Source organism: Pseudorasbora parva, chromosome 4 (assembly GCF_024679245.1).
Source record: "Pseudorasbora parva isolate DD20220531a chromosome 4, ASM2467924v1, whole genome shotgun sequence".
Taxonomy (NCBI): Eukaryota; Metazoa; Chordata; class Actinopteri; order Cypriniformes; family Gobionidae; genus Pseudorasbora; species Pseudorasbora parva.
In genome coordinates this window covers 35991994-36017562 of record NC_090175.1, presented here as the reverse complement: position 1 = coordinate 36017562, position 25569 = coordinate 35991994, and the positions used below count along the sequence as shown (strand labels likewise).

Sequence of the window (25569 nt, the reverse complement as noted above, 5' to 3'; positions counted from 1 at the left end):
TTTTAGTTTACGTGCAGTCTGCATTAATTTTTGTCAGGAGTCTCTACGACTCGGAATTGAACTGTTCATATCGAACGTCATCACTTTTTTTGTTTATTTGTTTTGTTTTTGTTTCTTTCATTTGTTTTAAATTTGTTGTTAAACAGTGTTATTAGTTTTTTTGTTTTTGTTTTTATTTCTGTAAATACACCAGGATGGAACTTAATTCTCTTCTACTTCTTCTTGAGGCAGCAGAGTATTTGGAAAGAAGAGACAGAGGTACGATATATATATTGATGTCTGTTTGGTCAACTAAAACATTCTTCGTATTTGCAATATTTCGTTGTAGGGCATTGCCCCTTATTAACCTGCCGGCTGATCAAGTGTAACGTAACATAAGTTTAATTCGAGCCCAAAAGGACGATGGCATGTTGATACTGTGAGTTGCTAAAGTCTATAAATATTCAGTTACCGCCATGAGATGACTTACATGTGTCATTTATCCCAGCCCCTGCTAAAATGTTGATTCATTTTCATTTTCCGTCAAATGTAACCTGGGGGATGGGGTGTTTGCTTTAGTAAGTTGATAGAAGCACAGTTCTTTATGTTTTTAACGTCTTGACATGAAAACATAGTAGGCTAAACGTCTAAGTTTGTAACCGTCTCATTTTTGTTCACTGAATCACACAAGTCTGTATTTAATGCTGGTTGTGTTTACTTTCTCACTAGAAGCTGAACACGGTTATGCGTCTGTTTTGCCGTACGATAACGACTTTTCCAGAAAGAAAACTAAATCTTCTCCCATTTCAAGAAAAAACCACAACAATAGGTAAATAAAATACAAGGACAGTGTTATTATTAATGGATGGATACATTCAAACGATGTTTATTCTACATGTAATCGCCATTTTTGTTGATGGGCTTGGCTGTGTATAAACATTGCCACGCGTACAGCGTCAACTTTCTGCTGCTGCTGCTGCTTTCCCTTTTCCACCGCTGTCATCTCCTTTCTACTCAATATGTTTCATTAACAAAAACTTTTTGTTGTTTAAACACGACTGCAACGTCAGTACGTGTGTTTGTCTGCTTAAAACGTATAGATTCTTAAAATTGTAATGCATGTTTCAACACTAAAGCTTGTTAAAGTTATGCATTAAATTGGTCAACCATTTTTGTGATCATGCATTCTTGCACACTGAAAACAAACAGTAACTTCAGAAGTAAAGTTTTGCTCATAAGTTACCATTTTATTTACTTTATCGAATATGAGTAGTAATGTGACGAATGCTTATGTCATAGACTGCTTATAGTAGTGTAAGTTTAGGTGTGGTTAAAACTCTCACTGTTGGGTGTGGTGTGAATAGACTCAAGTCAGCTGCTGGAGAGCTTTGACCCCTGAATCTGTTTTGCTGCATTAGCCCCCTTTCCTTGCAAAGTCAAAGCAAAACAGCAGGAGCCTAGTGTGCTGCCCTTCCCCCACATATGCATAGAAAGCACAGAAATGGTGGAAATCTGTGTAATTTGGGATTTCCAGGGAATTTTTGATATTTTTGTTAAATTAAATTTTTTACTTTTTACCAAAACTTACTTAGAATTTTCTGATTGATTCCCAATTTCCCTGATTACAAAAGCATCTGATGAAAGTGTGGACTTTTAGTAGTGTAATATTAAAGCTCCCCCAACAGTATTGTGCACTAGCCTTGTGCCTGTATATTAGTCACGTGGATGTTTTTATAATGAACATAGCTTTTAGCATATTTTACTTTGCAGCCAGATACTTTCCATTTGCATTCATTTTTTTATACATACTCAGGGAAAGCTTCATAATAAGGGAGAGGTGAAAACGTAATTTTTTTGCAGTGACAGTCCCACATGATGATGCTAGTGGTGCAGAGAGTGCACACTGCAGCTTCAACGTAAAGCAATCAACTGATGCTATGACCCATATACTGTATGTTTTTGTTTCTATCTTGCAATCGGTATAATCGCTCTGTCTGTCGTGTTTTTGTTTGTTTGGAGAAAATGTAATTGCCCTATCGTACACCCTAACATTCATACCCTAGACTAAAATAGCAATGCGTTGTAGCGTGCTGAATTTCCTCTGCGTCATTGAGTGCATGCTTTTGACGCTTTACTTACAGTGATATTGGCCTAATAGACACCGTAAGGGAATGCAAAATGATAGTGTTTTGTCTATAATATGTAATTTAGAGCATAACAGCATGCGGTTTTGAAAGGGCCAGGAAGCATAACTCATTAATTAATTTACTCATAGACTAATTTCAACTCAAAATGTGTGGCATTACATTTTTTTGAATGCAATGATAATTTATTGAATATTTATATAACAAGGGCATTTTTGTTCTTTCACAATAAACAATATCTTAACCAAGTGTCAAGCAAGAGTGCATATGTGTACTAAGACAGACACAGACAAATGCAGCTCTTTTATGCCCTTTTCTGATCACATCATAGATCACAACTTTTCCAAACCACTTTATTTTGCCACAGATTGTAACAGCATTACTCTATCATTTGTTCAGAGCCACAGAGTTCTCAATTTCTGCCCCTTTTTTATATGCTTTAGCAAAGAGTCAGTGTACTGTTTTTGTTGTTGTAAAAGTCTGTTTTTATTGCTAATTTATTCATAATTTATTATAACTATCAATAGTCAATACAATACTATCGATAATATACAGCCAAACCAAAACATATTTTATTTACAGTTTATATATAAACAGTTTTTATAGAGGATAGCAAAATAAAGAAAACTGGGACATATTATACCCCCAAATTGTTTATACAGTGACCAGTAACCAAATGATAATTTGGTTTATTTAGACTCTTTGACCTGACCATGATTTGCTTAAGTGTTTTTTCTTTAATTGCTAATGCAATCTTTAACACCACAGACTGAACAAAATTAAGCATGGCTAATTGGTTGACCTAAATTGGTATTATCTAATTGTACTTAAATTTAACAGCTGAAAGCTGACTGGTTGATTGTAATCTATTACATATCTTTCTATCAAAGTTATCTGCCATTATCAAGATTAATTTGTTCCGAAACAGTTTAAATCGGAGTTCTTGTCATAGTTTATTACCATTTTTCGAAACTATAGTAAATAAACTGTAATAATGCAAGACAATGTTGAAGGTGTCTGAATACATTTTAGGTTTGAATAATTAATCCAAGCTCACGTATGTTTCTATTTATTTCCTGTTCAGGTCATCACACAATGAGCTGGAAAAACACAGGTAAGATCAATCCGATATCCTTCAATTCATATGAACTGTTATTTAAGAAATGCCTTTAAAGAGGGCTTTGTTTTGAAGGAAACATCAAAATGTATGTGTGGGTTATAATTGTGGACATATAATAATGGTTTTACCTTTAAAGCCAGTATCTTGTAGTGATGAGCATGGTTTTAAATTAACGTTTACGAATTCATCAAATGTCATTGATAGTCAAACATGATCAACTTAATATCCAATTTGGCAGTTTATGGTTCATAAATTATGTTTGTTTCACTACACAGGAGCCAAAGGTGCCCTTTTGCATTTTTATTGAGATGCTGCTGCTAAACCTGCTGCATTCAGTGTGAAATATGGGCATGGGAATATTATCACCATAAAATTATATGGGCATAATTTTATCATCACACGATATTTTGGGGCATGATTTTCGCTATCATTATCGGTCGCCTTATTGGTAATGAGAATGGATTGGCTTTTTTCAATGTATGTCAGTGGAATAGAGGCTTTACTACTTTTGTGGGGAAACAATTTATTCTTTTTTGAATTGACAGCCTGTCAAACTAATCTTCGGCGTGATCTTTACTTGAGTTTATAACAAGGGTTTAAAAACGCTGTTTAAAATGTCACACCACAATTCGATTAATCAGATTTTGATTTTATAATATATATTTATATATAATGTATATAAATATATTTAATATATATTTAAATCTAACCTGTGACTTCGAAAGTCTTCTTGAGTTTTAGTCAAGTATTTTTGTTTTGGCTAATAGAAGCTGACCAGTTGGTCATATAAAAAGTTGATTTCAAACCCTGCAGATGTGATAGTTAGGGGAAAATAAGAGGTTTTGTTAAATGAGAGTTAAAAGAAACTATTTGCAATGTGACACAATTTTTGTGCAGTTTGTTTTCGTGCCAGAGATCGGGGGTGTTTGTGTGAAAATTGTATCCCTTGGAGTTTGCCAGTCACATGCTTAAGTTTGAGGAATTGATTACTGCTGCTTGGTGAGAAATATGTTCAGTCATGTCCTTCCTCAGAATAGAGCTTCTGAACCTTTTGAGAACACTGGCGGAGTTCTAGGAGAGAAAAAACAGGAAAACCATATAGGCAGGTTTATGACATTTTTAAAGGGACATATAGAAATACAAAGGAGAATAACATTCCAATATCATGCAACTTCCTCTTACTGTTGCCCTGTGTATGGTGATCAAATTTTAAGTTGATGCTGTAAAAGGTAATGATTAAGCAAAAAGGTGCCAGAGGCCATGCTATAATGTGAATATAGTCATGGCTAGAGATTGTTGTTTGATTATAACGTGCAGCCTTATTGAATTTTAATAATACGTTTATTCGCTAACACATTATTTTACAGTGTCCTTCCTTAATAGCAGAGTAAATTGTAAATTAACACAGTAAATTAATGACACGCAACCAGGGCTTGACAATAACATCTGCCAGCCCGCCAAATGCTGGTAGAATTCAGCTGTGGCGAGTACTAGGCAGCCACTTCCACTAGCCACTTTGGCTGATTGAATATAATTTCAGCCTACAAACAAATTAAATGCCAAGACCGTCGTATCACTTACAATTCTTTATCGATTAACTTGCAGCTAGTGAAGGAGGGATAGGCGGAATCTAAACTAGACTCAGTTTGAACAGTTTTTTCCTGACAGAAATTGTTTTGGCTGTCTAGCCGTGATATGTCTGTCTAACTTATTAACATTTTAAGGTAAAAAAAATGTCTAGGTATAATACATATAGGATTTTTTTATATAACTCTAATTGTATTCATTTGAAAGAAGAATGTCATATACACCTAGGATGGCTTGAAGGTGAGTAAATTATGGGATAATTAATTTATTTTTTATTATTTTTTAAATTAACTATTTGTTTAATGATTTTGTTTTCTTAGACTTTGAGACACCTTGTCCAGTCTCCAGTCTCATTTTTAGTCTGGTATACCCACCTCCCAGAATGTCTTAGATGTCTCCCTAGCACAAACACTACCTAGCACTCAACAGAGTTGAGAAACACTGCCTTTAGAGTTATTATTATCCTCGATTATGTCATCTCTTCGAATATAAACAAGGTCAGGGTTTTTGCTAATATCCAAGCCACTATTAGTAATAAACATAAACTACACTACCTCCTTTCATTTTGAACAGTTTTTTCATGACAGAAATACGTCTTATCTACCTTATTAAAGGGATAGTTCACCCAAAAATGAAAATGAGATTTTTATGTGCTTACCCCCAGGGCATCCAAGATGTAAGTGTTTTTGTTTCTTCAGTAGAACCCAAATTAAAGGTCCCCTTCTTCGCATGTTTTCGAAGCTTTGATTGTATATTACAGTGTGCAATATAACATGAGTTCATATTTCGTGTGTAAAAAAACACAGTATTTTTCACACAATTTACTTATCTGTACAGCACTGTTTCCTCTGTTCTAAAAATGGCCTGTTGATTTCCTTGTTCTATGAAGTCCCTCCTTCAGAAATATGTAACGAGTTCTGATTGGGCCAGCGCTTCCCGTGTTGATTGGACAGCAGCTTAGCGCACTTTGCCTGTAAAGGTCCCACCTCTTACCATAACGGGGAGATGAATGCGCTGAATGCGCGCTCTTCTCCACGTGTGAGAGCAACAAAACCACGCCCCCCTATTTTGCGTGTTCTTGTGGGTGGAGGGTTAGTCAACAAACTGTTGTAGTGACGTCATTACATCCCTGCACTTCCTGCTGTAGTCCAAACCGGCCGTTCGCTGTAGGCTTTGAAAGGGAAAGTCTGTTAAATAAAATATCTCGCTTGGCATTGAACTTGAGGCTTTATAATTTTACAGGTATTATTTATGCTCTAACAGCAACATTACACACTAACTAAAGTTTGAAAGATGGAATCGCGAAGAACGGGACCTTTAAGATATTTAATTCTAATTAGACCCCACTGACATGCATTAAACAAGCAACAGATTTCTTTGTATAATACATATAGGCCATAAAACTTGTGTGGCCTTTGCTATGTTTTTCCAGCGGCGCATACAGTTGATCCACTCTTCACTATCCAATGTTTTCAAGCCTCTGGAGCAAGCTGCAGTGTCTCTATGGTGATTTATGTGAAACTCGTCCAAAACTATAAGCTTTGAGCAGGATTCAGTGCTGCACAGACAATTAGTTGATGCTTCAGATTTCAGATAAGAAATGCATTTAGTGCTTGCTATTAAAGCTTGTTGCACCGGTCGACCAGCCATGAATCGGAACCATGCAGGGTTTTTTTCCCCTCCAAAGCACACGATCAACAACCGATCTGTTTTTGCAGGTCTCTCGTGTAGCATAATCTAAAGTTCTGTTTTTGCTCTAAATATTGAAATTATACAATGTAATTTAAATTTTAAAAAACAACTGCTCATACTACGTGTTTAAAGGTGCCCTAGAATGATTTGAAACAATATGTTAAATTGTTCTCTGAGCTCTGCTCATATTGGCTTATTTCAGCAACTCGCAGCTCAGCAGTTCAGCTGTTCAGTGAAGCGGCTCGTGAGTCCTGACAGAACACAGACTGGCTGAATGATACTTTAAGCAAAAACATCTCAAATGGAGATTTGATAAAATGCAGCTTACTTGTTGTTTTCAGATCATCTGCGCACAAGAAAGAGCTTGCGCTCGTGCAGTTGCCAGATTTTAGTAATTAAATCCCCCAAACAGAGCTTTTCTGTGAAAAAACCTGTATGATATCCAGTGTTATACCTAAACATGTCCAATCTGGCAACCATATGCACGTAAGCTCTCTCTCACGCGCTGGTGAACTGAAAAACAAGTGAGCTGCATTTTATCAATCTCCATTTAAGATGTTCTGCTTAAAGTGTGTCATTCAGCCTACATTTTAGACTTGTCTTTTTTTGTCACTGATATTGCATGTTTATATAACGTTAGTCACAATGTAGGCTAACGTTACGCAGTGACTGTGATGTAACGTTAGCTTAATCTGAAATACAAACAGGCAAAAACATCATAGGAAACACCATACTTCAGTTCTCAAAATATAAATATATAACTTATATTTTTACAAAATGAATAGCCTTGTCAAATTACTGTCGTTTTAATTTGTATGCTGGAAAAGGTGACGTTTGCTAGAAGGATCGAGTGAACGATCTAAGCAAAGTATCTACGGTTGAATTTTTGTAATACAAAATAATATTACCCTTTGTCATTAGACACACTATTTAGTTTTGTATGGTACTTGGTGTTTCCTATTGTTACTGTAGCATCTTGCATTATCTAGACAATGCTGTCTCTCTAAGAAACTTTCAATTTAATCAGAAATTGTTTAAAACATCCAATAAGTGGATAAATCGCTACTTACTGCTTGCAGGAATATAGTTGTAATTGCCACTTTCTTCAGTTTAAGATGCTGAGCGAAGCTTGCTTAAAATGGGCCGAACAAACAAGCGATCTTGAATTAAATTGTTGTGGTATCGGATTATAAACATCAACCATGACTGTTGACATTTTTTATCTGTGGGAAGGGTACTCTCGTCTCCTGCACAGCCTGGAACATGAAGTGTGTTTTATGATTTGCTCCCATTTCCGCCTGACAATGCACATGTTTGGACAGATGCAGATTTTGGGGGCGTGCATATAAATGATCCCCAATGCTTGCGTCACTGTTGGGTTTATGTTGAGAAGCACTTTTTTTTCTGTTGTGTTATGGATTCACGAGATTTACATAAGAAGTAGGAGGCACTGATGTTTGAGACTCAAGTATGTGATGTCCATGTACTGAACTCTTATTATTTCACCATGGAAAGGTTAATTCAATTTTTCATTCTAGGGCACCTTTAACATCTTGGTTTGGATCATGATCAATAGGGGCCACTAATTTCAAATTCTACAAATATTTTTGTTTAAAGGGATAGTTCACCCAAAAATTGCAGCGCTATCCAAATGCATGCTCGCCATACAGAGGGAGTTTGAAAGACAACCGTTTATCCCGCCCCTCAGATTAAGCTCTGTCAATGATGAGTTTCCAGACCAAACATCTTGATGTGGGTCTGGCTTGTCAGGCTACTTGCGTCTATGACTTACTGCAGAGTTGCCAGCTGTCTTTCCTGCTCTTAACTTCAAACACGTTTTTATAAAATCCATGATCTATAAATTACTACGGCAAAATTACTTTTTACATACATATGACGCGCTTTGTCAACTAGGATTTGTGGGTTATGCGCCAGCATCATGAGCAGACAACGTGCCGTTCTCTCGCACTTGAAAAAACTAAAACACAGTTTTGTCGACTATTCACATATCAAATAACGTCTTAAACAAACTTTAAGAGTTGTGAGGAAAAAAGTGTGTGTGAGAGCGCAGTTCTGCAGCGGCAGATCTTAAAGGTCCCATGGCATGGGTTGTTTTATTGTTTTATAATGTTTCCTGGGGTGTACTTATATTGACAGTATGGTTTTTACATAAAAAATGTCATAATTTTGAAAAAAAAAGGCTATACTGATATTAGCCCTCTGTTTAGAATGCTCTGTTTCAAGAGGCGTGTCTGCTGTGAGTCTTCAGTGAAAACACCCACTGTTGTGATTGGCTGACATCTTGAATACAGTAAGAGCTTCTGTTGAGCATAATGAGCAGCGTCATTCAAACGTGTGATTGACCAATCCAAACATTATAAAGAGTGTTCTTTGAATGCTCTCTCTAGTTTAATCATTCAAATAACAGATTTGTTTCATGCTGCTAACAGAAACAACGTTAAGTTGATGGTTTTAGTCACTGACTTAATTCACTGATGCATCAAGACGGCCAGCGGTGGGACTGACAGTATTAAACGATTTAGAAAGAAAGTCTGTGTGAACTTGAATGATTAGCTACACATCAGAACTCATTGATCCCAGATCAGGCATTAATGAACACTGTTACTCACTGTTTGTGGTGGTGCTGTTGAATCCGTATTGTAAAGCCTGTGCTGCTGACATCCACTGATAAAACTGACTCCTTTCTCTACTAATTCTCTGGGCGGACAAAGCAGAGGAAGGGGCGGTAACCTTTCCTGGTATGACGTCATAACAGGATAATTTAAGATCAGCTCATCTGAGCTCTCAGTTTCTCAAAGGCAGAGAAAGACAGCCAGAACTCGGTTTACACCGATCAAAATTTCTAGCCACTTGGGGACAATATTCAGGCCAGGGGAACTCATATTAATGTTGAAAAACCTCATAAAATAAAAATGTCATGCCATGGGACCTTTAAAGCGACAGAAGCCATTAATGTAAATCACTCACTGCTCTTGACTAAAAAACTTTTGTACCTTCGATAAGGATTAATCTATATTTAATCATAGTTCAAAAAAAGATTCAAATGGCCATGAATCAATGAATCAATCAATGATTCGGTTCGCCAATGTCACGTGATTTCAGCAGTTTGACACGCGATCAAAACTGCTGAACTCACGTGACATTGGCGATCCAAATCATTGATCGATTCATTGATTCATGCCGTTTGAATCTTTTTTTGAGGAACACGGAAGAGAAGACAATGCCAAAAGTCATAGTTTTTGTTATTTTTGGACAAAAATGTGTTTTTGATGCTTCAAGAGATTCTAATCAACCAACTGAGGTCCATATGGACTATTTTGGTGATGTTTTTATTAGCTTCCTGGAAAGTGTGCATAGAATGCATATGCTCTGGGACTAAAATATAAAATCTTAAACTGTGTTCCAAAGATGAACGGAGGTCTTAGGGGTGTGGAACGACATTAGGGTTTGGGGTGATCTAACCCTTTAACTAATGCATTAACTAATGAAACAATGTAAAGTGTTACACTTTACAATAAGGTTTCATTAGTTACCATTAGTTAATGTATTGACTAACATGAACTAACCATGATCAGTACAGTTGTTACTGTATTTGTTCATCTCTGTTAATAAAAATACAGCTGTTCATGGTTTGTTCACGTTAGTTCACAGTGCATTAACTAATGTTAAAAATATTTTAATTAAGTATTAGTAAATGTTGAAAATAACATTGACAAAGATAAATAAATGCTTCATAAGTGCAGTTCATTATTAGTTTGTTAAAGGAGGAGGGCCTTACTGCCTTCACTGCCGCAATCTAGTGAAGGTGGTAAAGAGCGTGTGCGTCTGAGAAGGAGAGCTGTGACTGTGAGGGCGTGGATTTCGCAGCACAGCATCTCTATTTATTCACGCATGTAGTAGATATGTTTATTTTAAAGCACTGAATCGTTATTGAATCGTGATTCATCCGATTCTTAGCATTTTACATCAAATATCAGCTGAAATTAACGATTCAAAATATGTTTCAAGATTCGTATCTTGGCTTCGTCAAGATTTGTAATCGATGCATTGAGAAAATGAGTGAATCATTACACCCCTACTATCTACCAATCACCAAGTCAGTAGTGTTTCGGCATCCGGGTTGCCAGATCTGGCAACCTTGAGTCAGGGGGGAGGGTGAGAGGGGATACACTGCTCTACAGTCATTTGAAAGTGACTGCAGTACCAGTTTTGGCCACAATATTACATACACTTTCTTTAAAGTAGAGTGATAAACAGAGTCCAATGATTGTAAAAGGGCCTTAGTGGTATTTCTGTATAAAAAAAAAAACTCCATAATCTAAGACAATATGTCAGTTTTAACAAAGAGATGGTGGCACAAATCCAAAATATGTGGTTTGAAATCATATTGGTTTTGATGGAAGAGGCCCGGCTTTAAGAGCACGCTAAAACTACCAAGGGTCTTGGTGTGTCTGAGGAATCTGGTTTCAGATCTGCTTTGATTATTCTTTGATTTGTCAAGCAAAAGTTATGTTTATTTCTGAAATAATGTGTAAGACATCACAGTTTTTTTAGTGGTGTTTGCTAAGGCATCATCACTGTTTGCCTTGTACAGTAAAAGGGGACCATAATTGCTAAAATATAATATATTTTTAGTAAGTGTTTGATTTTGTGTTTGAGGTTTGAAAAATCAGGTTTATAGTTTTGTAAGTGTTTTTTTTTTTTTCTTGCTTTGGAAGCACTTTGCTTAGTGACGCTGTGGGGCTGATGTTATGAGTGAAGACACATGAACTCCGTTCTATTCTATCAGTTGGAGTTATAATGCCCCTGTCCCAACATACTGTACAATGTGACATACATTTACATAATGTTAAGCACCGTAGTGGTATGGTTAATCTAAATAAACTATATATATATATATATATATATATATATATATATATATATATATATATATATATATTAGTTTAATTGTTTTTTTTAAACTAATAGCTGGATGGTGGAACATCCTAGACCATCCCTATCAGTAGCCTACATTTAAAGAGTAAGCTCCATGCGGGAATGGTCAGCAAAGATCTGTGTTGACACAGTAATCCAGTTCACTGAAGATGTGCCTGAACCTGCAAATTTACTGTAGGCATTTGAAATGGAATTCATGCTGTGCCTGTACTTCATGGGTTACCCAGCATTCCTGTCATTTTCAGGTGGAACTTTTATATGCAGCACACGTACAGTTGTACAGTAATTGCAGTTGCTTCGTATTTGTCTATTTTCAGTCATGTAAAAGTGCATTCATTTGTTTTGAAGGAATTTAACCTGACATTCAACAATGACCTGAATGACTGCAAATCTTCACACACATGTAATCATGCGCATGGCTGGAAGGCAGTGAGACAAACCAGGCTGATTTGTGAACACTGAAATGCAGGTCATGAACACTGAAATACAGCTCACATATGCTACAGTTTACAGTGTCAAAAGACAGGAAAGGTGGAGGGTTGTTTGTGTTTAATGCTGAGGGAGTGTTGTAAAAGCCACAATTGTGCATTCTAAAGGACAGATAGACCAAAAGCAAAAGATTTGTCTAGTTTTAATTTCATAAATGGAATCTATTTTACACATTTTCTGTTGGATTGCACACAATGACATCAAGTTGTGACAAAATATTTAAGATTTATAAATAATATTACAAAATATATGACGTATACAGTGAGGAAAATAAGTATTTGAGCACCCTGCTATTTTGCAAAATATGGAAGGGTCTGAAATTGTCATCGTAGGTGCTGCACTGTGAGAGACATAATCTAAAAAAACCTAAAAAATCCAGAAATCACTATATATGATTTTTTAAACTTTTTTATTTGTATGATACAGCTGCAAATAAGTATTTGAACACCTGTCTATCAGCTAGAATTCTGATCCTCAAAGACCTGTTAGTCTGCCTTTAAAATCTCCCCCTCCACTCCATTTATTATCCTAAATTAGATGCACCTGTTTGAGGTTGTTAGCTGGATAAAGACACCTGTCCACCCCATACAATCAGTAAGAATCTAACTACTAACATGGCCAAGACCAAAGAGCTGTCCAAAGACACTAGAGACAAAATTGTACACATCCACAAGACTGTAAAGGGCTACGGGGAAATTGCCAAGCAGCTTGGTGAAAACAGGTCCACTGTTGGAGCAATCATTAGAAAATGGAAGAAGCTAAACATGACTGTCAATCTCCCTCGGACTGGGGCTCCATGCAAGATCTCGCCTCGTGGGGTCTCAATGATCTTAAGAAAGGTGAGAAATCAGCCCAGAACTACACGCGAGGAGCTGGTCAATGACCCGAAAAGAGCTGGGACCACCGTTACCAAGGTTGTTGTTGGTAATACACTAAGATGTCATGGTTTGAAATCATGCGTGGCACGGAAGGTTCCCCTGCTTAAACCAGCACATGCCTAGCACAACATAATCCCTACTGTGAAGCATGGGGGTGGTAGCATTATGCTTTGGGGGTGTTTTTCTGCACATGGGACAGGGCGACTGCACTGTATTAAGGAGAGGATGACCGGGGCCATGTATTGCGAGATTTTGGGGAAGAGCCTCCTTCCCTCAGTTAGAGCATTGAGGTTGGGTCGAGGCTGGGTCTTCCAACGCTCTGTAACGCATTGTGTGTGTGCGTTACAGGATCCGCACGCCCTGTTGTGCTTTCACATATGCTGCATTTGCAGTCCGCAACTGATCCGCTGTTGCACACCACAAACACAGCATTTATTAATGATTTTTGATCTAAAATCCAAAAGTTGTTACTGAACATGGCTCGTCAGGATTGCAATTCTCTTTGTTTACTATTTCATAGAAGTCAGGTTAACGGCTACTAGCCTACATTTAAACAACATTTTTTCAATTCATTAATTTATATTTATATACTTCAGATTTAGCTCACACAAGTGGCAAAACATTTAAACATAGGTTATAGACTTAAATCATAAACATTTTAAATTAGAAACTTACAATAGGCTATACAAAAACAGCCGACTCTCATCTTTTCTTTCGTTTTTAAACCCTTTTAAAAGAAATCCTGCATGTCAAAAATAACTTTTCTTTTCACCATTATGGCACATTTTTTTTACCTAAATGCCAGGTAAGGTGTCGTTTTGTTGCTTTACTTTAGAAAAAAACGCCTTTCGTTGACTATAACAAGAGTATATTTTAAATGATATGCATCTGTGGTGAAATTACTAGATTTTCACGTCAGTACATGTTTATTTTAATGCCAAAAATGTTCTATCACTTTAATGCAGCAACGCAGCGCAGCAAAAAATAGACTCAGTACGAAAACGATCGTTGTACTGCTGCAGACGCAACGCTCCTGGAACGGACTGACGGACAGCATCCGCGTGCAGTGTGAAAGCTGTAATCCGTTAACATGGGTACTGAAAAAAATACGCACCACACGCGCACTGCAGACGGAGTATGTGTGAAACGGCCGTAAGAAGCATATCAAGGTTCTGGCGTGGACTAGCCAGTTTGCAGACCTAAACCCAATAGAGAATCTTTGGAGGGAGTTCAAACTCTGTGTTTCTCAGCGACAGGCCAGAACCCTGACTCATCTAGAGAAGATCTGTGTGGAGGAGTGGGACAAAATCCCTCCTGCAGTGTGTGTAAGCCCCTCCCCAAAAAAAACACGGGCTCCAGTCAGACTCGGGCTGAGATTTTTGATAAGTTGTTGGACAAAACCACAGAACGAAAAGCATTAAACAAAGCTTCATATGGCAATGCCTGGTGCCCGGGGAATACAGACGCCTCGCTTGAGCGGTCAGCCTCGGGAAGCGACTTTCATTTGCTTTCCTTCACCAGTCAGGGGCTTGTACTACTGCTGTATTGTAATACCGCATAGCTTATTTTGCACGTAACTTCGTCACCCTTTCTGTCGAAATGGTCCCACACAATATGCTTCTTTCTCATTGCTTCATTTTGCGAAATATGTCTGTGTCGGCACGTGTGGTTCGTTGCATGTGTCGACGTGCCCCGTGAGTAAAAAAACAAAAACAAAAAACCTTTAAACTGTTTAACTGATAGTGTTTATCGGTCAAAATTCTTACTATCAGTTAACGGTTAAACGGTAAATATGAGCATCCCTATTCTTTACATCATCCTTTACCTCATCCTTTTTTAAAGCTACTTTTTAATACATTATTTATAGTGAATAAAACTGACTGACCCAGAAATTGGATCACTGCACTTTCACAGTGAGATTAGGTTTTCAGAGGTTGAAACCTTAATGGATATTTCACTTAGAAAGGTACATGTATTTGCATACAAAGTCTCAACATTATTAATGGAAATTATACATGTGGACTATTGCTGTGAAAAACAGAAAAGCTCAAAATACAGCACCCTGTTAGTTTAGCTTATGCTCATCATTCACAGAGTTTTGATGCAAATAGCCTCTGTGTTAGCAGGCACACTATATCTGTTGAGATATTGTTCTGATCAGTACAGCAGTGTGATTGTAAAGCAAAAGAAACTGGACTTTTTGAAGCAGCTCGTGCAAAATAACATATTTATAATCATTGCAGTTATACTTGCACTCTGCAAGTATAACTGCAATGATTATAAATATGTTATTTTGTAACATTTTAGTTATCACATACACACATATATTGTGGACTTGATTGCTTGTTATTCCACAAACATTGTAAGGCACCAGCTTTGTTATAAGTCCACTTAGATAATAAAGAGGAGTAGAAAAGTAAAAAAAAGTAAAAGTGGAACATTTGTCATGTGCATTGTAGAGTCCTTTGTCACGTTTCTCAGGTTCTCATTTCCATCCACTTTCATTTCACAAAACACATTTGTAAACAAGTAATTCTCTCTCTCTCTCTCTCTCTCTCTCTCTCTCTCTCTCTCTCTCTCTCTCTCTCTCTCTCTCTCTCTCTCTCTCTCTCTCTCTCTCTCTCTCTCTCTCTCTCTCTCTCTCTCTCTCTCTCTCTCTCTCTCTCTCTCTCTCTCTCTCTCTCTCTCTCTCTCTCTCTCTCTCTCATAGCAACATGCATATGTTTGTACTCTAGTCATGTCATGTCATATTTATATAGCACTTAATTCACTTAAATAGATTGCTTAAAGGTCCCATGGCATGAACTTTTTATTTTATGAGGTTTTTCAACATTAATATGAGTTCCCCTGGCCTGAATATTGTCCCCAAGTGGCTAGAAATTTTGATCAGTGTAAACCGAGTTCTGGCTGTCTTTCTGATCAAGCTGATCCTGAATTCTCCTATTATGACATCATACCAGGAAATGTTACCTCCCCTTCCTCTGATTTGCCTGCCCAGAGAATTAGTAGAGAATGGATTCAGTTTATCAGTTGCAATGTCAGCACCGGCTTTACCATATGGATTCAACCGCACAGCCACAAACAGTGAGTAACAGTGTTCATTAATGCCTGATCTGGGATCAGTGAGTTCTGATGTGTAGGTAATCATTCAAGTTCACACAGACTTTCTTTCTAAATCGTTTAATACTGTTAGTCCCGCCACTGGCCGTCTTGATGCATCAGTAAATCAAGTCAGTGACTAAAACCATCAACTTCACGTAATTTCTGTTAGTAGCATGAAACAAATCTGTTATTTACATTATTAAACTACGGAGAGCTATTAAAGAACACCCTTTATAATGTTCAGATCAGTCAATCACACCCAAACTGCCATTTGAATGATGCTGATCTAGTAATTATGGTCAACAGAAGCTCTTACTGTGTTCATGTCGCATGTTTGCTGTTAGCTGTTGTGAAAACATTTTGTGAGAGAAATAACGTTGCACAAAGTTCACCCGTGTTTATTCAGAGCTCTCAGATACAAACAAAATAAACTCACGCTCTCAACAACTCTGTACAATAACACTTCCTCAGCAATCTTTCCCCAGCTCTGAGTGTTCCTGCTGCTACTCGCGCCTGACTAAACCACGCCCCCTCATCACGTAATCTCATTTCAAATGCAAAGATGTCAGCCAATCACACCAGTGGGTATTTTCACTGAAGACTCACAGCAGACACGCCTCTTGAAACAAAGCATTCCAGCCAGAGGGCTAATGTCAGTATACCTTTTATTTCTAAATTATGACATATTTTGATGTAAAAACCATACTAACAATATAAGTACACCTCAGGAAACAAGAATCTATGCCATGGGACCATTAAAATCAAGCAGCTTTATCGTATTTAACATGAAAAAGTGCCAGTGTCTCATTTCATTAGAAGTACAACTTCAGTGTGTTCATGTTATCACTCTCGGACGTCTCATCTACGCAGTTTGAATAGAAGACATGAAGTGGAAACGATTTCAGCATCAAAGAAGGCAGAGCATCATCGCACACCCAGCCTTATTACATAATCGCCACGGGTGGTAGTAAAAAAGGTGTTTACCAGCCAGAGCAAATTTTCCCTGAAAGTTAACTTTGACAAGCTGGTTCGAACTCCAAACAAACTTGTCACATCGATTTTGCTTGAAGTATATTGGGGCCTTCATACTGAACATTTGCCCCCCTTAATACTGACATGTTTTCTGTCAACGTGAATCCACACATAGGTTAAACAATATATATCAGTTGTATTACATCACATGTCTTAGTATCTGTGGAGCCCAGTGGAGTCTTTTTGCAGATATATTGAAATGAACTACAGGAACAGTTCACTCTTAAAGTTGTAATTTCAATCTAGTTCCTCAGTCATTCCTGCATCAATTTAAACCTACAACCTTTGTGTTAGCAGCCTGAAGCAGCATCCTAAATCAGTCTCTAAGTTCTAAATTTATCTCAGGGTTCTATACAATACTTCTATTCAACCTGTTTTTTTATTTGTTGCAGACGTGCCAAACTGCGATTGTACCTGGAGCAGTTGAAACAGCTTGTGCCTTTGGGTCCTGATAGCACCCGTCACACCACACTGAGCCTGCTCAAACGCGCCAAAATGCACATCAAGGTACAAACAAATCAACATCTTTCTGAGAATATCTTTGTTTACACAACAGTTAAGAGGTTAGAGCAGCTTAAAGCAGTTACAGTCAGAGGGGAAGTTAATCGGGAACTGTCTACAGGAAGTTTATGTCACTCTCCATGTTGCAACTCAGATAACCCACAGTTCCTAACACGGTAGAGATAGTAATATACCTCCACTTAAAAATTTTCTTAAAATCATATTCTTAGTCTCAGTTAATGTTTAAAACCCCAAATCAGAGCATTTCTTTTGAATGGATACATTTTTTGCCTGGTGTTTTACCTGGTGGAAATTTGCCCAAACTGGCAACAGCGGCAGCCTCCGTAAGGTCCTAGTGTCATCCCAGAAAGTTTTATTCAATGTAAAAAACATATTGTTGATTTAACTTAAAAAAAGTAAATAACCTGGTTGCCTTAAAGCATGAGTTGAGCTGAATGTTGAGTTGATTGAAATAAAAAAAATGAATTAATAAATTAATACAAAAAAAGAAATTGATTTAATAAATAGAAACTCAAAATATTATTGTATCTGAACCACATAATTTTTTTGGGGATAAATAATGAAAATAGCACTATTTGGCATGTTTCACTGCATTACTACAAATAAAACACATTTTATACAATATGCTTACTAACTCTTTTAATACTATTTGAATAAAGGATTAAGTCAATTCTCAAAAATGTTCATTGTATTAACAAAACTTTAAGGCACCCAGGTAACTTACTTTTTAAATATTTTATTTTACAGTGTAGAAGAGCTGTATGTCTACTTGTTAGGCTAATAAATTGAATTTTTAAATACACAAACAAGATTGAGTTACTTCTGTTTCTCAATAAAGCAAACAGTAATTGTGTAAATTTTATAAAATCATGAATCTGATTTGATGTGATGTTTAGAAGCCATAGCCTACATAGTAAATAAAAATCACAAACATGACACTTGTAAATGCAATAATTTTATATAAACAGTTTATTAATCTGATATATATTTTTCTCAAACAGATGATAACTTGAATCCAAGGAGCTCTAAAAGAATTGTAGAATTTTTATCTGAGGCTAAAGGCGGCATCCTTCAACTGAAGTCACGCCACCTGCGCTTCATGTGTTGATGACTCCATTGATGTAGGCCATCTACAAATGATAAATCCATAATGAAATATTTAGGTTACAACTGTATCTGTCTGAAAAAAGAGTTTATTGTTGTTGTTTTCAAAGCTTTCAATGTACTCGATTTTTCTGCTCATATGCGACTCGGATCCGCTTTTTTTTTTTTAAATAACGGTGTGAACAGTTCAAACATGAAATTAGTCATAATGAAATTAGATCTTTTCGATTCTGATTTGGGCCACTTCCATGTATGGTTCAAAATCAGATACAGGTCTGATGTTGTGCAATGCGACCTCAGTCTGAACCATCATATTCGGAATTCAACCTTCACGTCATTGTAGATGACATTCGTCACAATTCAGCGCTGATGGGAGTCGATCCAAAGATTATGATATGGTAGATAGCGGTGAAGTTCGTCAGTGGAGGGATGGTGAGCTTTTATACTTATACTTGAGTATGGCAGTGACTGCTCTATACAAGCAAAACTTAAGGAAAAAAACAACAACAACAACGCTTTTCTCATCCTTATTCTTGTCTGTGTTCTCCGTTTCGGCTGTGCACAGATTTGCTGGCTTCCGCGGCACATCACTGTATAAATGAACTTGTAAATTTCGATTACAATTTCCGTTTACTTCCATTCTGTTCTGAGTGCTGTTTTTGTTATTTTGCTCATGCAGGCCAGTTCAGGATCATGAGCTGTTCAGAATCTGATATTGGCCACATTAAAAAAATTATTTAAACAGCCAAACAAAAAAAACAAAAAAAATTTGGATGTGAGCAATGAATCAAAATTAAGCATTATGGTTTGAATTGTAAGCATAGCCTAACTGAAATGTCAAACAAAATATTCATTTATAATACCTACACAGGAGAAAATTGGTGTTATTTCCATACAAAGAAAAGAAATATGTGTATCTGTATTGGCTTTCAGCCAGAATTGTTTTGAAAAATATTGGCAAAAATCCAATATCGTGCCTCCCTATCTTTGTGATAATAAAAATTGTTTTTTGTTGTTGTTTTAATAGAAAAACTTTTGTTTTAGCTTAAGAGATTATTTTGACATTTACCAGTTTTTATAATGTAGAGTGTAACGTAATCAGGGGCACTCTCACTGGTGAATTGTGACATAGAAAGTGTTCATTTATATGATAATATTTGAAATCAGGAAACTAGATGAGTTATTGAGTAAAATAAACTGTGCATGTTAGTTGACCGTGTTTTGATTTGACCGTGTCTTGATTTGTGCTTATAGGGGAAAGAATGAAATGTAAAAAATACATTTTTCAAATTGTGATTATCAATTTAACCATTATACACCACGACTAAAACTAGACTAAAATGACCAGACTTTTACTCAACTAAAACTTGACCAAAAAACTGGATACTGTAGGTTGACTAAATAAAAAATAAAATAAAAACCATTGACAGGACTAAGTCTGATGTATCATGCAAATACATGCACGGTGGGTAATCATATATTTTTGAATTAGTAACTTGAAATATAATAACATCTTTAAAAAAATAATTATTAGGTTGTGTACAGGCACATGTTTTCTAGGTAAAAGAAAATTGTACGAATGTTTAACATTTTCTAAGAACTAGAATTTTTTTTCTTTTATTCATCATGGACACTTGTATGTCACCAACTTATTTAAAGGTGTCATGAACATGAACATTTTTTTATACTGCTATCTGAGGTCAACTAGTGACGTTTGTGTGTTTTTACATTCAAAAACATCATAATATTTTTTACCATGGTTTTGAGCCTCTCTCCTGGAACACTCAGTTTTTATGGATGTGCCGCACTGAAGACTTGGAAGTAAATGCCCACTGCTACGATTGGATAAGATTTGCATATTTATTGAGCTTCGGCTTCTCCCTTGAGTAAATGTGAGGAATTGCTTAAGCGTGTGGAGAAACAGCAACCAAAAAGATTTGCCCAGCTCGCAAAATGTCTATTAAACAATGATTTATCTCTCATCCACCCGCAATTAATTGGATTGTTATTTTTTTATTTCACCGTGCATCAGCTAGCACAAACAAGAGCCTCACTGCAGAGTCAGACAAATCAAAGCATAATCAAAAATGCAATCGCAAAAGTTTTCCTTCAAATATCAAGTCAAGAGAGAGTGCACAACAACCCTTGGTAGCCCGTGGAAAATGCATGGCTCTGGGACATTGGGCTTTGCGAGCCCTGGCCCATAGGCTTTGTTACATGTCCGAGTCTGATTGGTGATCACAAATCGTAGCACAACACCTCAAATAAAGGATTATTCAGCCTGTGACTGCAGTGTTACAGCGTGCCAAGTTATGTTCCGTTAGACACGTCCACATAATCAATAGATGTCAAACGATATTTAACAATGCAATACTGTCGCATATTAAAAAAAAAAAAACAAACATTTTTATTCTTCATTCATTTAATCTCTGAAAATCCAGTCTCTTGTTTACAAACACATCCATGGTTAAATGAAGGAACAAATATGCAGTCTTCCCCACGTGAGCTGTATATTCATTAAAAATATTCATAATTATAATATTGGAATCTGAATTAAAGGTGCGCTATGTAGTATTTTTGCAATAAAATATCCAAAAACCACTAGGCCGGTGTTCTATATTTTGTTCAGCTGAGTACCTACAATATCCCAAATGTTTCCAACTATTTGTAAATTGCGAGAAAATTGCTATTTTAACTAAGGACCGGGACGTGTCAGCATAGCGTCTGAGGAAGTCGCCTGTCAATTGCATCATATCTGCGTTACCCTCGGTTTCGGGTTTTATTTGGCAGGAGTGCTTTACTCTTAGCAGTGTGAACAAGTGAACGCATGGAGTAACGTCATAACATCATAACATCATTTTCAACACACTTAAATGTATCTAATATGATAAACAGAGCTGCATTACCTCATAATTATAACCGGAAGAGCGGATCAGTGCAGGCGCCCGGCAAATGTGTCCCGTCCCGTCATAATAAAAGTACTGGTGCTCGCAAGCCGTGTGTTTGTTTAACAATCGCTCCAGCGGCCATGCTCAGCTCCACAACACTCAGTCCTGCTCTGCTTTACACTACAGTAACGTAAATAACCGCATGTATGAACGTGATTTCTGCCCAAGTCCTATTTTCCACCGGCTGTGAGGTGAAGACCACATGTCCCAAGATGCTGCGCTCAAACCTCGTCAAACTACGTCATCAAACTACGCATTTGTTTTGAATAAGCACCCTCCAGTGGACGGAAAGTTGCATAGTGCACCTTTAAGCTTGTGCGGCATGGTTTTTGCTTGGAAGTTTGATCCAGTTTAGCGCCAGGTAGGCCTATGTTATTAATCATGTCAGGCACGAGTTGGTGGGCTGGGCTACATAATCAGGCGTTCTTCTTCTTCTGTTGAGGCAGTGTTTCGCCACACTCTGACGTCACATTCTGAGATCTCACGTTTGCTGGGCCAGGTGTCAATAAAATATTTTTATTGACTAACAAGGAAATTTTCAGCTCTGACACTTACAGGATATTCTTATTATTACCATGACATTTTCAATATTGAAAGCTCAAGGGAAAGTTGAAATTTAGTTTTTATTCATGACCCCTTTAAATTTGCCTCATGAAAAGGGTGTAAGCCTCAGTGGAATGAAATGTGTTCAACAATCTGTCACTGTGAAACAGAGACAATGTCTCTGTTAACCTTTTGTTTCTTTCCTGTTTGTTACACAGTATTTCAGCTCATGCATTCTGGTTTCCTGTTAGCACTATACATCTGTCCTTCTGTTAATGCGATTGTTTCCCTTTTTTTAGCTTAAAAAAAAACCCTGTGGATTTCTTGCACTGTGAATGCTCAAGCTGACTCTAGATGATACATGTCATGCAGTGTGGTGTTTTCTGTGCTCTGTGGTTTGATCAGTGAAAACATATGCTCTGCAGAAGCTGGAGGAACAGGACAGGAAGGCTCTAAATATGAAGGAGCAACTGCAGAGAGAACATCGCTACCTCAAACGGCGTCTGGAGCAGCTCTCTGTACAGGGATTAGAGCGCATTCGCACTGACAGCATGGGCTCCACCATCTCCACTGACTCTGAGCAAGGTACAACACAGTTGAAATACATGGTGTATGTGGAAATGCATCCAATGTTCTACACTTGCAGCAATTACACATGATTTTATACACACTACACATATTTTATATGTCCTACATACTGCACAGGCTGTTTGACTGTTTGCTGTTTGATTATAGATAATGTGGCTTATATTAATCTGTCTATATACAGTAAAGTCCAGATGTTTTATTTTAATTGTAACATTTTCATTACATATGCTATTAGCATTACAATTAAGTGCAAAGCTGAATGAGAAAAAATTCAGAAAGCCTTTGAATATTTTAATGTTCTTGTTTATTTTATTTTATTTTTCTGTGGTTATCGACAGACTCTTATATTTGCCACCCAAAGACATTATGTTTAATTAAACACAGAATATTCCTTTATTCTTGGGATCATTCATTCACGTGTTAAATCACTGTTAATGAGATTTTATTTTTGTGTTCACAGAAGTGGACATTGACATAGAGGGAATGGAGTTCACGCCAGGTGAGGTTGATAGTGTGGACAGTGTTAGCGATGGTGAGGACCACTACAGCCTGCAGAGCAGCTCCAGTGATGGAGGCCACCATTCACATTCCCACAGATTGCAGGCACACATCTGTTAGGCCGTGTCAGGCCACAACAGTGTGTCACCTCCAACATACCCATCAGCCACTCCCAGCTGGCAGGAAACACCTGGCTGATTTCCATTCCTCAGAAAACTCTCTCCTCTCTCAACCCTTGCAACACTTTATATATACCCCCCTAACCCCAACCCCAACCCCACAAATATACACAGACAAGCAATATGTGGTTTTAGTAGGAACATGTGGTGTGGTAATGCAGTTTTGACTTGTCTGTTCTGCTGATGTTTGAAACTGTGGCTCTGTTTCAAAACCTAGTAACTGCCTTTGCTGTCTATCATCTACATAGGCAGATTCTATCATCTAAGGCAGTATGCTAACTAAAAGTTATCAAAATTATAAAGGATCGCTCATGTGCCTCACTCAAATAGCGCGTCTCAAATAGTTGTGTGGTGTATTCTAGCCTTTACAAATTAAATTTCACAAGACAGTATGACTTTGTAGTGCACATTTTGGCTGTTTACACGCTGGCACAAATTTTTAAGTCAAATGACACAGATCAGATATTGTTGAATACGTAAACAAAAATATATATTTTTGCATGTTTTCCTAGCCACTTCCAAATTTAGTTTTAATCAGATATGTCTGATTCCAATTGGAATTCCATGGGGGGTGGAAGACCTGTTATTTTCACACCATGCAGATAAATTGACCGAAGTTCATTAATTGGTTACTTTTTTGTGAAAGAAGAAGAGAATATTAATATATAATGATTATATACTGATATAATGATTGAATACTTATGCAATTAATTAAAGCACCCAGTTACGACAAGCAAATAAATGGCACTGTCCAAATGCATCACTACAACAATCTATTGATAATACTTTTAATAGTAAATGATTTAGCAATGAACTTGGAAAGCTACAGCTTTCTAATGCAGTGAAATTATTCTGGACCAAGCCTGAAAGACTTGAGAAGATGAGTCTTTTTATTCATCTTTTCAACCATTTTTTAGAGTGAGTGTGTGTGTGTGCATGTGTGTACCTGTAAGTACACTGTAAAAAAAAGTTTGGGTCTCTAGTGACTGATCAGATCAAATTTTTTTAGTTGGCCAAATTGAATTTCTGTGGATTAAATTGCATCAAATCACAGAAATTCAATTTGGCCAACTGATTTTTTTTTAGATGTGATCAATCACTAGAAAATGTTCAATTGAGGCCTGATTTATTTTACCTATCCGTACATCTGTCTTTGGGAGGACCAGTTTAAGACCAGTAGAGCGAGGACAAAGAGAGTAAAGAGAGGACATTTTGGCTGGTCCTCACTTTCGGAAACCCTTTAAAATGCCTGTTTGAGGGTCAAGACTTGGTTTTAGTGATAAGGTTATAATTAGGTTAAGGGTTAGGTTAGGCACTTAGTTGTGATAGGTAGGGCTAGGACAAAGAGATAGAAATGCATTGTGCCAATGAATGTCCTTATAAAGACAGATGTACAAGAGTGTGTGCGCGTGCGTGCATGTGACATGTGACATGTGTTTGTCCAGCAATCCTACTGACAAGTCAAAACTGCATGACTGTACATGTGAATGTGAAGAGATGGGAAAAGCTCTTTGCTGAGATGTTGGTACTATCAGAAAATGTATACTGATGCTTTTAGTCCCATGTCTTTCCCTGTAATTTCCTTGCAATAATTTTTGAAGCCTTTATTCTTCAGCAGTATACAGTATATGCAGTGCAGTGTGCAATATTCCAGGTAAAAAAAGAAAGTTCTTTGTGCTGGGGGTTTCAATTATTCAGACAGTCCCAGTCTTTAAAGCAGTTTAGACCAAAATAAATGAAAAAAAAGAAAATGTACATTTGAAAAAGGAAGCCACAAAAAAAAAAAAAAAAAAAAATATACTGGTGACAAGTATAGTTTATATTTTCTGTAGTAGCTTTTGTATTATATTTGTATTATATTTCCCTAAATAGTCATTAATTAAAATACAAATAGAATGAGGCCATGATAATGTTTGTCCCTTATCTCTAATTGTCATGCTGTGCCTTGACTGGTCTTATCCCCTTTCCTCCCCCTCGCCTCCTTGACACATCCCTCCAGCCCTGCCCAGATCCACAACTTTCCAGCCACCCCGCAGCTTTCATCCTCAGAATAGACTCTTCTTTGGCCTTTGGCACAAAGTGACAACAAACATTGGTTAGTCACCCCTGACCTCCATCTTTTTATTCTCAAAAACATGCTTTCCGTTCTGCCGTGCAACATCATCCATATCAGCGACACTGGTCATCTCCTCTGTGGCAGCTCGT

The 25569-nt window shown here is 37.1% G+C and overlaps 1 protein-coding gene across 1 annotated transcript; it reads left to right on the top strand.

The window, feature by feature from the left end:
- On the top strand, window positions 1-25130 carry mxd4 (MAX dimerization protein 4). The gene is made up of 6 exons (XM_067441632.1): window positions 1-258; window positions 709-808; window positions 3208-3237; window positions 17375-17489; window positions 22525-22684; window positions 23148-25130. Exons 1-6 carry the CDS (start codon window positions 195-197, stop codon window positions 23303-23305), a joined length of 627 nt encoding a protein of 208 aa, XP_067297733.1. The 5' UTR covers window positions 1-194; the 3' UTR covers window positions 23306-25130.
- Window positions 25131-25569: the final 439 nt, after the last annotated feature.

Excerpts from the sequence above, each read along its gene's own strand:
- mxd4 (XM_067441632.1), top strand. The coding sequence starts at position 195 with ATGGAACTTAATTCTCTTCTACTTCTTCTTGAGGCAGCAGAGTATTTG. Across the intron at positions 259-708 it reads TTTGGAAAGAAGAGACAGAG|AAGCTGAACACGGTTATGCG; the intron begins GTACGATATATA and ends CTTTCTCACTAG. Across the intron at positions 809-3,207 it reads AGAAAAAACCACAACAATAG|GTCATCACACAATGAGCTGG; the intron begins GTAAATAAAATA and ends TTTCCTGTTCAG.